This window comes from Physeter macrocephalus, chromosome 1 (genome assembly GCF_002837175.3).
Source record: "Physeter macrocephalus isolate SW-GA chromosome 1, ASM283717v5, whole genome shotgun sequence".
NCBI lineage: Eukaryota > Metazoa > Chordata > Mammalia > Artiodactyla > Physeteridae > Physeter > Physeter macrocephalus.
Genome location: NC_041214.2, coordinates 112,373,213 through 112,386,718, shown reverse-complemented (window position 1 = coordinate 112,386,718; position 13,506 = coordinate 112,373,213). Strand labels below are relative to the sequence as shown.

The window sequence follows — 13,506 nt, the reverse complement described above, 5'->3', positions numbered from 1 at the left end:
GCATGTGGGATCCTCCCAGACCGGGGCGCGAACCCGGTTCCCCTGCATCGGCAGGCGGACGCGCAACCACTGCGCCACCAGGGAAGCCCAGAAGGATGAAATTTTGTTTCACATTCCCAGTGTCTAGCATATTGTCTGGCATGAGGTCAGCATGCAATAAATAGTTGTTAAGTGACTAACTGATGAAATGAATTAATCAGCCACTTAAGCATCAAGGGTGGGGTGGTACAATTTTAAATTAGGAGAGAAGAGAGACAGGAGACCAGTTGATTCATGACAATAGACTAGGCATGACTGGGTATATGCTTGGAGTAGGGACCAATGTTAGAGATGTCTGGAAAAACTGATGGACTGCAGAGGCCGGATGAGGAAGAGGATAAAAATCGATGTAAAATGCTCCGGATCTGCAACAGATATAAATGAGAAACTGAAAGAAGGGAAAGATGAACTTTCTTTGAGGCATGTCAATTTTATGGTAGCCTGAAATGGAGATCTGCCAAGGCAGTCAGAGGAATTGGACAAGATCTTGGTTGAGAAGTTAGGGTTAGAGTTAATCATTCAATCATTCAAGTAAGAGCTTCTTGAACAGAATAAAAAATAGTTTATAATGACTCTTGTTTAGGTCCTTCCCAAAATTCCTAGCAAAACAACCAAAGCAATATTATGTTATTATTTTACAGGAGAGGATATATATTAAAAATCTTCGGGCTTCCCTGGTGGCGCAGTGGTTGAGAGTCCGCCTGCCGATGCAGGGGACATGGGTTCATGCCCCGGTCCGGGAAGATCCCACATGCCGCGGAGCAGCTGGGCCCGTGAGCCATGGCCGCTGAGCCTGCGCGTCCGGAGCCTGTGCTCCGCAATGGGAGAGGCCACAGCAGTGAGAGGCCCGCGTACCACAAAAACAAACAAACAAACAAAAAACAAACAAAATTCATGACCTAATGTTAAATAAAATTGACTGAAAGGCCAAAAAAAATTAGGTGATTGGCAGGGGAAGGACATTCAAGGACCATGGAAGGTTTTCTCAAGCTGCGAGAAGTGCAGGTAGGAGGCAGCCTACTCTTTTAAGAAATTCCATTCTCCTCCATCCCCCTCTCAAATAATATAACAAAAGGGAAGCTTCTGGAATAAGTTACTCCAATAATATACTTTTTGATAAAGTCTAAAAATAAATGTAAATATTTATTAGGTTTCAAAGGAAGTCTTATTTTATAAGGGTTAAAAACCTAACTTGCTATAATTCAACAGAGTAACTCTGCTAACATCAAACTTTTCAGGCCAGAATATAAAATAAGTATTTACCTGGCTGTGTCGGTGGGATTCTTAGACGTGGAGATATTTTTGGTTTGGGAGGAGCTCGCGGTGTCTGCTTGGGCACTAAAAGAAAAGATATAGATTCGGAGCTCTTGAGGTCTTCAAGAGTCACAGTTCCTAAACCTCTAAGATCTCAAAGATGTTTGTTGAGTAATTGAAGACCTAAATACAAAGCAATTAAAGTTCCCAAAGAGCCACAAAATATAAGAAGGTAATTTTCTTATTATAATGGAAAAAAAAAAAAACCAAACCAAGGCAGCACATTAAAGATATCCAAGATATTCAGCTGGCAAATGAAACTGTTGGAATTTTAGAAATATCCACTTCAAATACCTATTAAATAGGTTAAAAATAAATTTCATAATAAAATAATTCATCATTATAAGTTCACATTGTTTTATCAGAATAACCCAGTATAATATTTTAAGTGCAAAGAGGTACAATTTCTTCTAAATAAAAAGCACATTAAATTCCAAATATACCTAGAAAATGAACGTATCTTAATAGTAAGTGCTAATGGAAAAAAATTAATCTTGTTAAACAAAACACAATTTTTATTGGTCATATTGGAGAAGAAAAATTGAACAGAAATTGAAAGGATACATTATTGAAGAAAGTTATTCTTCTGCTGAGCAATACCCAAAGAAGTTCTAGGACATTCAGTGTAAAAAATCAATTATTTCTTCACCAAGAAAATTAAAAGTTTATCCTGCTGGAGGAAAAGAATTATCAAATGAAAGATCGCAGCTTGTGGAAATACCTCATTTGGTTGGGTTCAGTGTGTTTGGGATAAAGAGAGATAAGAAGAAACAAAATGGTTTTCAAGGTCATGGAGTTTCAGGCACCTTAAGAAAAGCTTGCTGAAAATAAGTGTTATTAGATAAAAAAAGAAGCTGAGTCTGTAGGGACTTCTTCCTGATAGTTAATCAAAATATACAAGGCATGCAATGGTTTCAGTGGAATCTTCTCGCCTGTGGAGAGATGAACAAGATATGCTGGAGATTACGCTGGTTTAGGATCCTGGAGCTGGGAGATTTAGAGTTAGTTTTGCGGATCACTCGGTCTACAACATTGGGTTCTTCATCAACAGTAACAGGATTTTTAAGAGCCCTTCCAACCCTATACTTTTACGGTGTCCTTAGTCTTCTGATATTCTGACTCTGAACTGCTTTGCTTGCCGAGGTTCGTACTGATAGGCTATTTGCTTCCCCAGGGTATAAGAGACCATCTTGCAGGTAAAGGCATGTCATAAGGCAATTCTATAAAAAATGATTCAGAATGAGATTAGTATCACTGATAGTATCTACGATTAAATATTTCAATCATATTAATGATTAAAGCTATTTAAAAAATACTTAAGAAAAGTTAGAGATAATTGTCACAGATCCAGTTAATGCAGTGTGGAATTTTGGTTAAAAATTAAACTGTAGAGTTTAATAGGCAAAGGATATTAACAGGATTTAACAGGACATTTTAGAGGACAATGAATAAAATTAATATCCATATCTCCTTTGGAAATAGAGCCATATAAAATAGTTTAATGGCCATCAAAATACAAGTTTGGGCTTATTTATGATAAACTGACGTTCCAAGAGAGCCTGCAGATATTGAGAAAATTCTCCCTTGTAAGAAGCATATTTAGTTATCCGCATTGATGATTTGTTTTCCCATATTTCAAATTCCACCATCAAGTAAACCCTTATGACTTGCCAAGTAACCAGTTTGACTCCAGTTTCTCTTATTTGTATGCAGTGAAATGTCCAAACTGCCACAGGAAGGAGCAGTAGAAAGTAGTAAGGGACCTGAATAATGACAAGATGACCGACCAACTGTACCCCTTTTCGTGGAATGCTCCAGTATTTCTGGAGGTTTTGGTTAATCTTAAACAAATTATCTTAAAATAGTTTTTATATGACCACAGACTTTGTAAAACTAATCAAGATGATAAAGTATTTAAAATTGGGATATTTATATGCTAAAAAGAATATAAATGATCTTCCCCAGAAACATTATTTTCTGTATGAAAGACTTGCAGAGTAGCTGAGAGGTGTTTTTCAGTTATATGCTAAATAATGTTCACAACACTGCCATATGACTGGCTATAGATTATGGAGAGAAGGAGGAGTGGGGCATCAGAAAGGTAGGGTCAAATACTGTGAGCAGTGAGCAGTGATTAAGTTAGGGCTTCTGATAACTAGTAATAGTGCCCATATATATTGTCTTTCCATTCTTGTAAGTTCTGCAAACACTCACCTTCTACATGAAATACAAAATAACGTATTTACCCGGTTCGGTCTGAGGCTCATCTGGGCTGGGTAGGATTACAGTTAGGGAAGGCAGAGGTGATGTTTCTACGGTAATTGAAGGAAAGTACCCGGGGTTACTATAGCACTTCACACAGCTTGAGTACAGATGACAGAACAGATGGTAACAAGTAGATTTTAAAGAAAAAAAGAAAGCACATTGCAAGTCTACAGCAAAATAGCACTCCTATTTCTTCATAATGCATTTAGTTTAAAAGATGCTTAGAGATGCCAGGTTACAAAATACTTTCAAGGTAAGCAATAGCCTTACTTTTTAAATCCTCACTCAACACTAGTACATCCCCAACAGTTCTAGAAAGATAGGTTCAGGAGGAGCCATAAGGAGAAAAATAAATAAAAAATGTTAAGGCATAAGCCATTCAGCAGCATTGAATTTTGTTTAACTAATGAAGAAAAAAATCAAACATGTAAACGAATGTGATGAAATGAGTGTTAATGGAAAGTATGTTGCTAGGGCAGAAGGTATAAATGGATCATCATACAAAAAATATTATCTGAAGTATTCAACGTAATACCAAGCTGGCAGAATGTTTAACATTAGGAAAAAAGACACTTTAGATTTGACAGTTTCCGTGACTGAAGTAGAGAGACCAAGGTCTAGATACAAAGCTGAATGGGAGAAGACACTTTTTGCACAATGGTTATGAATAGAAGCACCTAGAAAGAAAATTAACTGCCATGACAAAGAATGATGTTGCAACATGAATTCACAATGAGGGAGAACCTGGGTTCTCAGGTGATGGCGACAATGAGGGCAAAAACTGCCGGGGTGTGTCATTACCTAGCGTGGTCTCAGGTGGTTCAGACACATTTGTAATAGATTCCACAACTGTATCAAAACAAAGGAGAACAATTTTAAAAAGCTTAAGATGTTAGGCCACAGTCAAGTATCTCTTTCTTGAATATCAACACACCTCATTCTCTTGAGAATCTGCATCACATTTTTACAGATAGAACAATGGATTAGGATAAGAAAAAAGAATCAAGAGGGAAATCCTATTCTATAACCCTAATCCTCCAACTAATATTTATGTTTTAACTGTCATTAACTGTCAAATTTATTATGCCTCAATATTTAGATACCACAGAGAAACTGAAATTTCTGTATTCAGAGTCAATTATCATTTTAATTTTAAGAATTCAAGAATTTTAGAAGCTATAGCTCTTCAAAGCAATTCCACTGTAGATCAAGTACCCCAGCTTGAACTTTCAAATTCCATGAAATGTAATAGGTACTAATTAAAAATTTTTTGAATAAAAGAATAGAAGCATGAAAACCTTTACCACCTTCAGTCTTTGGCTCCTCTGGCCTGAGTGGTGCTTTGGCAGTGGAATATACATAATCTATTTCAGTTGGTGCTAGGGAAGAAACAGGGAATGGCGGGTTAGTGGTGGATAGCCCATAGCACCCACTTTAATGGAACACTGTTTAATTTTAAAACAGAGGTTAATTAAGTAGATAGATTTGTGAGAATAAATAACATTTAGGTAGATTATGAAGATGACTACAATGAAGGCAGGAAATGAAGGCAGTGTGCAACGTGGAACACATACACACACACACGATAACTGGCAGGGTCTATAGCGATTTCTACCTGGAGCAAAGCAGATAATATCACTTCCTTATTTTTGTTTAAGGATTCTAGTGAGAAAAAGACATAGAGTGAGTCCTTTGAAAGCATAGGGATGAATCCTAAAAACAATATGAAAAAGAAAAATAGGATGTGCATATTTGTATTAAAAGTGATCAGAATATTAAAAAATGATATTGTGCATTCACAGTGAGAGGAAACTAAGCAAGGAAATTGTGAAACTTGCATAGCAACACAGCAGATACTAGCAAAATGGGCTGCATATAACATTTGACTGTCAAGATTCACTGGATGAGCACAGGCAATACGTGAGGAGCCATGAAATGTCACAAAGCATGAGGACATCCCAAAATGACTTCCACAATGAGATGGAAAAGCACATATACCTGACTTCCCATTGGGGAACATTATTACCTATAGCTTCCTTTGATGACTCAGTGCTAAATGTAACCGATTCCAGGACTTCAGAAACTAGCAAAAAACACAAAATGGTAAAAATTGATCAAGGATGGGTTGTCGTGAGCATTGAATGAATTCATACAAACTAAGTATTTAGACAAGTGCCTTGTACCTGTAAGTGCTCAATGTCAGCTGTTACCATAATAACAATAGTACTATTAACCCTAAAGGAAACTCTAATAACTGAATTCAGAATTTTATAAGTATTATAAGTTATCATTAACAACCATAGAACCTTGTTCCATCAACATAAGCATCAAAACGCCATTTAGCTAATTAAGAGATACACAAAAGGAATGAAAAGAAATTACAATCCTATGTTAAAAATAAGATCTGGTGTTTCAAAATAAATGTCAGAGATTTGCAATAGCATTGAAAAGCATGATCTTTAAAATTTGTTTTTAATTTTGAAGGGCAATAATGTTTAGGCTCATATTGTGTAAGTGAAATTTTGTTATCTTTACTGAAGTGAGAACTTTCTCTTTCCTTAATGGTCACAATTGAATGAGCATTCTTTTCACATAGCACAACAGAAGTTTAGCTTATTACTAAAGAGAACCACAAGTCTGTAACCTAGTGAAAAATAAAGGTAAAGAATAAAATCAGTTCTTCTAAGTGGTTCTGTTGACTACTTAATCAGATATGTGATTATTCTCTAATATTATACAGAGCAAACCCAAATGAAGATAAGTATTTCTATACAGTTGAATAACATAATTAATATGAAATAATGTATTACTAATTTACACCAGTATGCAATCATGGAAGGAACATGTACAATATACAGAGTTGTTAAATGTGTATTCTATTTTATTTTTTAATATTTGGAAATACAACACTTGGGGTATGTCCCCTGAAGCTCATGGTGTACCCAGACAGATTAAATAATCTATTTACCAGGTTGACTTTGTGTCATTTCTAGGCTTGGTGATGTCACTGGTTTCAAAATAAGAGTATGCAGTTCAGTGGGAGCTGAAAGAAGAGGGTCTAAGTTGTCAAACTAATTATGGATAATGTATTTCACAGGTAGCAACACATAGACCTTCAGAATCACAGGGTTATGGAGAGGCAATACAGAGTATGCATTATTTAAAGCAGAGATTGGCAAATTATGGCCCCCCCAAATCCAGCCCTCTTCCCAACCTGTGAGCTAAGAGTGATTTTTACATTTTTAAATGATTGAAAAAAAATTAAAGGAAGAGTAATAATCTATGACATGTAAAAATGGTATGAAATTCAAATAAAGTTTTATTGGAACACAGCCACACCTACAAACTAAGATGATTCAAGGAGTATTTACATATTACTTACATCTTCGCTTTGGTTACCTACAAGCTACAACAGCATAATTGAGTAGCTGTGACAGACTGAATGATCTGCAAAGTCTAAAATATTCACTATTTAACTCTTCACATAAAAAAATTTGCTGATTTGCTGATCCCTGATTTTAACTATCCTTCTAGAAAAAGGAAGAGCCTATTTGAAAAACTGAGGTTCTCAATGACTATTGTATCTGAATCTATATTCCCACAAGGGCTTTCTAAGTATTTCCTACAGCTGGTTTCATGACAGTATCATTAACAAAATGTTCAGTATCATCTAGGAGTGTTCTATTCTATGTTCCAGTTTGACCACCCCCTTGGGTACCCTCAATAGGTGTCAAAACTTTTTTGCTGTTCCACCATTCCAACCACTAATTCAAAATCCTACTTAATTTCAAAGCTCAACTATTCTCTATCAGCCCACATAGATCCTTGACTCCTTTAAATATTTTCTTTCTAATTTTTTTTTACCAAACAAGGTGCTTTTGTATAAGCAAATTATCTTCTATCTAAGAAAAACTCAAGAACAGGTTTTCTTCACAATTATATTGTACTTTATTCAAGAGGTAAAACATGTCCTTACTTTTGATCTCTTCCTCTGCTCTACACCCTACCCTATTCAACTGCTAATGTGGTGCTGGGACCACAGAGGGCAAGGAAATGGTTGTTTACCAAAGACAAAGAAGCAATCCTATTTTAAAAAGAGATGAATGGAATAGAATGCTAAGAGAATTGAATAAGATGCATCTTTTGTCAGAGAGAATCCTTATGCATTTGGCTACCATATAAATCTCCAACCATGAACCTTCTTGTCCACGTGAAATTGTAGAGATTCTACCTTCTCTCTTAGAGGGCACAGAGGTGGGAAATGCACGTTAGCAAGCCACATCACTGTCACTCTTGGGGCCCATCTGCAACGGGCTGGAAGGATTCCTTAAACAGAAAACCATAGATTTTCTTGATTTTTAAACTGTGAAGCTTTGGGAAATTTCGTGTTTGGAAGAAAGATATTTTCCCCTATGATTTGAAACTAAAGGAAGAAAATCTTGAGTTGCTATTGTATTTGTAGGTCTAGAAACCATCAACAGCACTGTACCTGTACCAATGTTTTGTAAAATATTAGATTTTCTTGAGTTTATTGCCTGAGTTTGAAAAATTTTACTTTACCAATCTAATTTGTTCCTTATCACTGAGGGTCTTTTAGAGACCAAAATAATAACAAAATTTGTTAATTTAAAGATATAGGTATTAATGTGTATAATTAGATACTCAGAGAGGTTCCTTAGTAAAGATTAAGAACCAATGTTAAACTGTGGTGGAGAATAAGGAATAGTCAAGTTCATCAATGATGGGGGAGCCTGTAACTTAGATTCACTAGAATTGACAATTCCAGGAAGCAACTTGTTTTTGCGAATTTAATAAAACAGGGAAACCTCATTCCTTAAAATAGGAAGAGATTAATGAGGATATCACAGAAATCTTACAGAAAATAAGTTGCTCGGAGAAATTTCATGGTACTTAATTATTATCATTTTATAGATCTAAATACCAAATAGAAGGCAAACAATTTGGACTTCAGACTCTTCACTGAATCATATAATGAAATGTTAAAGGGGTTTTCATGGAAGATAGATTTCCTCAGCTGGATCCAGGAACAACTGTTAAAAGCAATAGGTAGCACTTTAATTAAGAATCCTGGGCTTCCCTGGTGGCGCAGTGGTTGCGCGTCCGCCTGCCGATGCAGGGGAACCGGGTTCGCGCCCCGGTTTGGGAGGATCCCACATGCCGCGGAGCGGCTGGGCCCGTGAGCCATGGCCGCTGAGCCTGTGCGTCCGGAGCCTGTGCTCCGCAACGGGAGAGGCCACAACAGTGTGAGGCCCGCGTACCACAAAAAAAAAAAAAAAAAAAAAAAAGAATCCTGACTACGTAAAAGATGAAGCATGAAATAGAATACAACAGCACTCGAAGGAAGCGGGAGAAACTCTGGCCATGACAGTGATGGAGTGGGTTTTTAATGAGTGTAAAAGCATTTAATGAGGTCACAAAAATCATTACCTAATGTTGTTTCTGGAGCTTCAGAACTATGAATAACAGGTTCAAAGCTAGTAGCAGGAACTAACCAAAAGTAACAACATGAACACAAGAAAGTTTAAACACACATAGTAAGTCTTAATTTTTCTTTCAAAACATTAGTTTCAAATGACAATTTTTTTAAACTTTTGCATTCATAAAAAGCAAACAGTCTCTGTAGCTAGGAATAATTCATTGCAGAAGGCAGGCACAACCTTTGAACTCTGCTATGAATCTTAGTATGGTCAACATGAGCCTTTCCTAGGTGTTTGATTTTCTGATTCTCCTATGGAAGCTAGCTTTGGAAAATCTGTTTAGGCAATATACACAAAAAAATATGTGAAAGTAACTTGTTACATTTCTTGGAAGCTGAAAAAAAATACCTATGTTTATGTCCTCACAGCTATAATAAATTGATAATGTGTTTAAATGTAGATATAGCAATAAATAACCATGAATGACTATGCCAATCTTGCTATAAATAAGAGAGACCAAGAACTTCATCCAAGAAGCAGCTGTTAACCACACCTCAATGCCTTGACTCTTAGGGAACATGAAGGCTGTTACTTCCCATTGGAGGCACTGCTTTGGGACTCCACTGGGACAGCCTGCTAGGGCTTACCCCTCAAACCATGAAATAACACATTTACCCAGCTTGGTCTGAGGTGCTTCAGGGCTTGATGTGGTTTTAGGTCTGGGATGTGGACGACGAACTCGTGATGTTTTAGGAGCTGAAGGAAGAAACGTTGGATTACTCTAGTGAAGGTAGTTTTGGAAATAAGGTTCTAGATTTTCTAAATATGTTATATTTCCTTGAAATTTAAGACATATATTTTAAAGATGCAAATATGTTTGCCTATTTTGTTAATTCTTTTATCACTGAAAATTCTTCAGAGGTAAAGCTCACACATAAAATTAAGTCAAGAAATGAAGAGTCTTGTAAATGTCTAAAAAAGGTAAGGACTATCATCAAACCGTAGTAAGTTCACACTAAGAAATTAAATATGCCCCCCTATCCATGGAACCATACAAATTGTTATGATTTAATTGGTCTAGAGAAGACATAGACGTTCCCGACTGTGTCTGAAACTAAGCTTTAAATGTGAGCACTGTTTAGATAAAAGTACATGACACAAATTCAATTAAGATTACATGGTAGACAGACATTTTGATCTAAGTCCATGCATAGCTTTTAAAAACAACAGATAACTTCTTTTTAGAGTCTTCAATACTCTTGTTAAGAAGAAAAATAAAGTTGAAGAACAGCAGAGGATGACAAGATAGTCTTATGAAGCTGGTGATAATGTTATTACAATGATGATGATGATAGAATGGATTGACAATGAGCAGGAAAAAATTGTTGAGGAACACAGAATATCATTACCTAACGTTGTTTCTGGAGCCTTGGTTCTAAGAGTGACAGGTTCAAGGACTGTAGGAAGAACTGGCCAAAAAGAATAAAATAAGCCAAAGAGATTTAAAAAATTCACTTGAAGACTAATTTCAGAAGCCAATTGTTAATCTTCAGGACTGAGAGAAAAGAGACACACACTTGTTCTTCGCAAATTTGACCAAATTGTGGTGAATATCAATTAATCTCATAAAATAGGTACACTATTGCACTTTGCTCAATATCACTGTGGTCAAAAAGAAATTCTACATGTTTGATTATCTGATTCTGGTATGAAAGACTCTGCTGGACAAGCTTTTTACACATTTATATAATATATAATTTTCTAACTACTGGAAAAAGTATTCATCAGTCTATTTGTACTTCTATACAAGTTGACATAAATGTCTACTATTTCAATAATCATGGGTACAATAACGAGTTCATATGTTTGAAAGTATAAGGATCAATGTAACACATGGAGTGTGTTCATCGAAATTTCAAAGTGGTCCTTGATTCAATAAAAGTTAAGAAACTCTGTCAAACCCTGTTAAAGAAGGAGAAAGAGTCAGCCTACTCTATCACAAAAGCCCATCATTTAAACTTTCAAGACTCAGGCACATTCAAAAGTTTGACCACTAACTAAAAACATCATTCCTTGAAACAAGAGATCTACCAATATAATCATATAGACACTAATTCAATAAAAAGTAACACAATCAAAAAAACACGGTATGTCCACAATTGATGAGGAAAAAGCGAGTGATGAAAATAAGGGATAGATGGAAATTCATGTTTGAAAGGAAGCTTAAAATAGCCAATGCTGTTTAAGCAAATGCACGTGATCACATGACACAGCATTGAGTGGTTACATGGCAGTTTGACATCCTGAAATTAGTATACACACAGTTCTCTTAAATTCAACAGATAACTTGACATAGAACGTAGCAAAATTGCAAGGTAAAGACTGTAATGGAATGACAACAGAGGGTATAGAAATGGTTTTAAGATGCAGGAGAACCTGTGGCTACAATGGTATGACAATGAGCAGGAAAAACACTATTTGAAGGACACGCATTCTCATTACCCACGATTTCTGGAGCTTCAGTTCTAAAAGTACCAGGTTCAAGATCTGCAGTGGGAACTAGTCAAAAGCAAGGAAATAAACACATGTGAAAAGTCAGCAAATGAAATCTTACCGGTACAATAGTGCTTCAATAGGTATATAACAATTTGAAATTATTTTTCTGAAATTACATACTTGATATTTAAAGATTTGGTCACTTAAAGCCAGGTAAACTTTCTTTATGAGATAGTCACAGCCTACACAAACTGATAAATGTCTCAATAAAGTCAACATGATATTCTCCTAGGTGTCTAAGTACTTAATTCCAATCATTGTAGAAGACTGACCTAGGAAACTTTAAACAGTTTACCAAATATATACTTATGTAACTGTTATGGCAGTTGTTGGCTTTTCTGTGGAAGCTTTAAGAAAACAGCATGTCCAAGTGTTCATCACAAGAAAAATACCTTTTTTTTCTATTTCTTTAATTTTGTAGCTATATGAGATGATGGATTAAACTAAGTTATTGTGGTCATCATTTCACGATGTACATAAGTCAAATCATTATTCTGTACACCTTAAACTTATACAGTGCTGTATGCCAATTATATCTCAATAAAACTGGAAGAAAAGAAAGAAAATAGCATGTCTAAATAAGCATGGATACAATAAATAGCTTTTGGGTTTGAAAGGAGGCATAGAAAAGAATTAAGCAAAGTGAATCATGTAGGTCTTGTTGAGAGCTCATATTTAGAAATAGGCTGAGACGTTGTTTGAGGCAAAGGCACTCAACAAATCAGGATAAAGAACATATAGTGTGTGGTGCCCAGAAGAGCAGCTCTCTGCTCTAATCACAAAAATTCCGTACCCTAGATAAGAGGGACAGACAGTTGCAGGAGAGATCACTGATGCTTCTAGGGTCAGACTCAAACTTCTGAGTCATACCTTCAAGGATTTTCTTCAACTGCTCCTATGGACCCATCCAAACTCAGTACTATTCATCACCTCTTGGAAGCAGAACCTCCCTTATTCCAGAAGTCTGTGCTCTCTGGTTGGTCTCTACACCTTACTTTCGGTCTGTTTATCTCCATGATTTTAAGACCCAACCTCTTTCCAACTCCTTATTCCTGTCCTTCACAGACTTTTCTCTCTTTCAGCTCAGAGATGTTTATAACCCCTGCAAAAAACAGCTCAGTTTGCAAAGACACACTGCCTTAGTTCAATCTTTTAATGTTTCACGTTGAGGCAGGTTCTGAATTTGACTCTACTACAGACTGCGAAGTAAAAACAAGCCGCCAGCTTCTGCGATATCCTCACAGATCTTGATGGGCTGTGGGGAGATGGAAGGCACTTCGTGTTTGTTTCTTGAAATAAAAATGCTTGGTTCTATTTAAGACATTTTTTTCTTTAAGAGAAGAATGGAATGGAATAAGAAAAAGTGAATAAAATACATAGTAAAAGAGTAGATCCTTGTGTAGAAAGCACAGGGAATTCAGATGCCACGCGCATCTCCCCCATCATGTTTTCCTTTGCTAACTCAACAGGGGGAAGCAGCAGCAGGTCATTTTGTGCCTTTACCCACATGGGGCTCACAGGGGCCATTACTCCCACTACTAGCATCAACCCCAGACTCCCAAGAGCTGCAAGGACTCAGTCCTTTAACGAGAGACCCACATTTACCCGGTTTGGTTTGAGGTGCCTCAGGAGTTGGTGTGGTTTTAGGTTTGGGACGTGGACGACGGGTCCGTTTTGATGTTTTAGGAGCTGAAGAAAGAAAACCTTCAGTTACTATAGAGTCTGTAGTTCAGAAGCTATGGGTAGTATGACACATGGCTCTAGGTTTCCTAAAACTTATTAGATTTACTCATATTTTAGGAAATGTGTCTTTGTAACTTTTTAATTGGAAACTTTAACCCTTATTTTTTTTTTTTTTTTTTTTTTTTTTTTTTTTTGGCGGTATGCGGGCCTC

At 36.3% G+C, this 13,506-nt stretch overlaps 1 protein-coding gene across 1 annotated transcript in view; it reads right to left on the bottom strand.

Moving 5' to 3' along the window:
* ABI3BP (ABI family member 3 binding protein) overlaps window positions 1-13,506 on the bottom strand; it is a 279,616-nt gene that overhangs the window by 84,529 nt on the left and 181,581 nt on the right. Inside the window, exons 40-50 of the mRNA XM_055085864.1 lie at window positions 13,218-13,301; window positions 11,559-11,615; window positions 10,466-10,525; window positions 9,732-9,812; window positions 9,067-9,126; window positions 6,587-6,661; window positions 5,645-5,701; window positions 4,926-4,997; window positions 4,420-4,467; window positions 3,600-3,665; window positions 1,303-1,377 (exon numbers count right to left, since the gene is read on the bottom strand). Of these exons, the coding sequence (XP_054941839.1) occupies window positions 1,303-1,377; window positions 3,600-3,665; window positions 4,420-4,467; window positions 4,926-4,997; window positions 5,645-5,701; window positions 6,587-6,661; window positions 9,067-9,126; window positions 9,732-9,812; window positions 10,466-10,525; window positions 11,559-11,615; window positions 13,218-13,301 (735 nt within the window). The remainder of the gene's footprint in view (window positions 1-1,302; window positions 1,378-3,599; window positions 3,666-4,419; window positions 4,468-4,925; window positions 4,998-5,644; window positions 5,702-6,586; window positions 6,662-9,066; window positions 9,127-9,731; window positions 9,813-10,465; window positions 10,526-11,558; window positions 11,616-13,217; window positions 13,302-13,506) is intronic.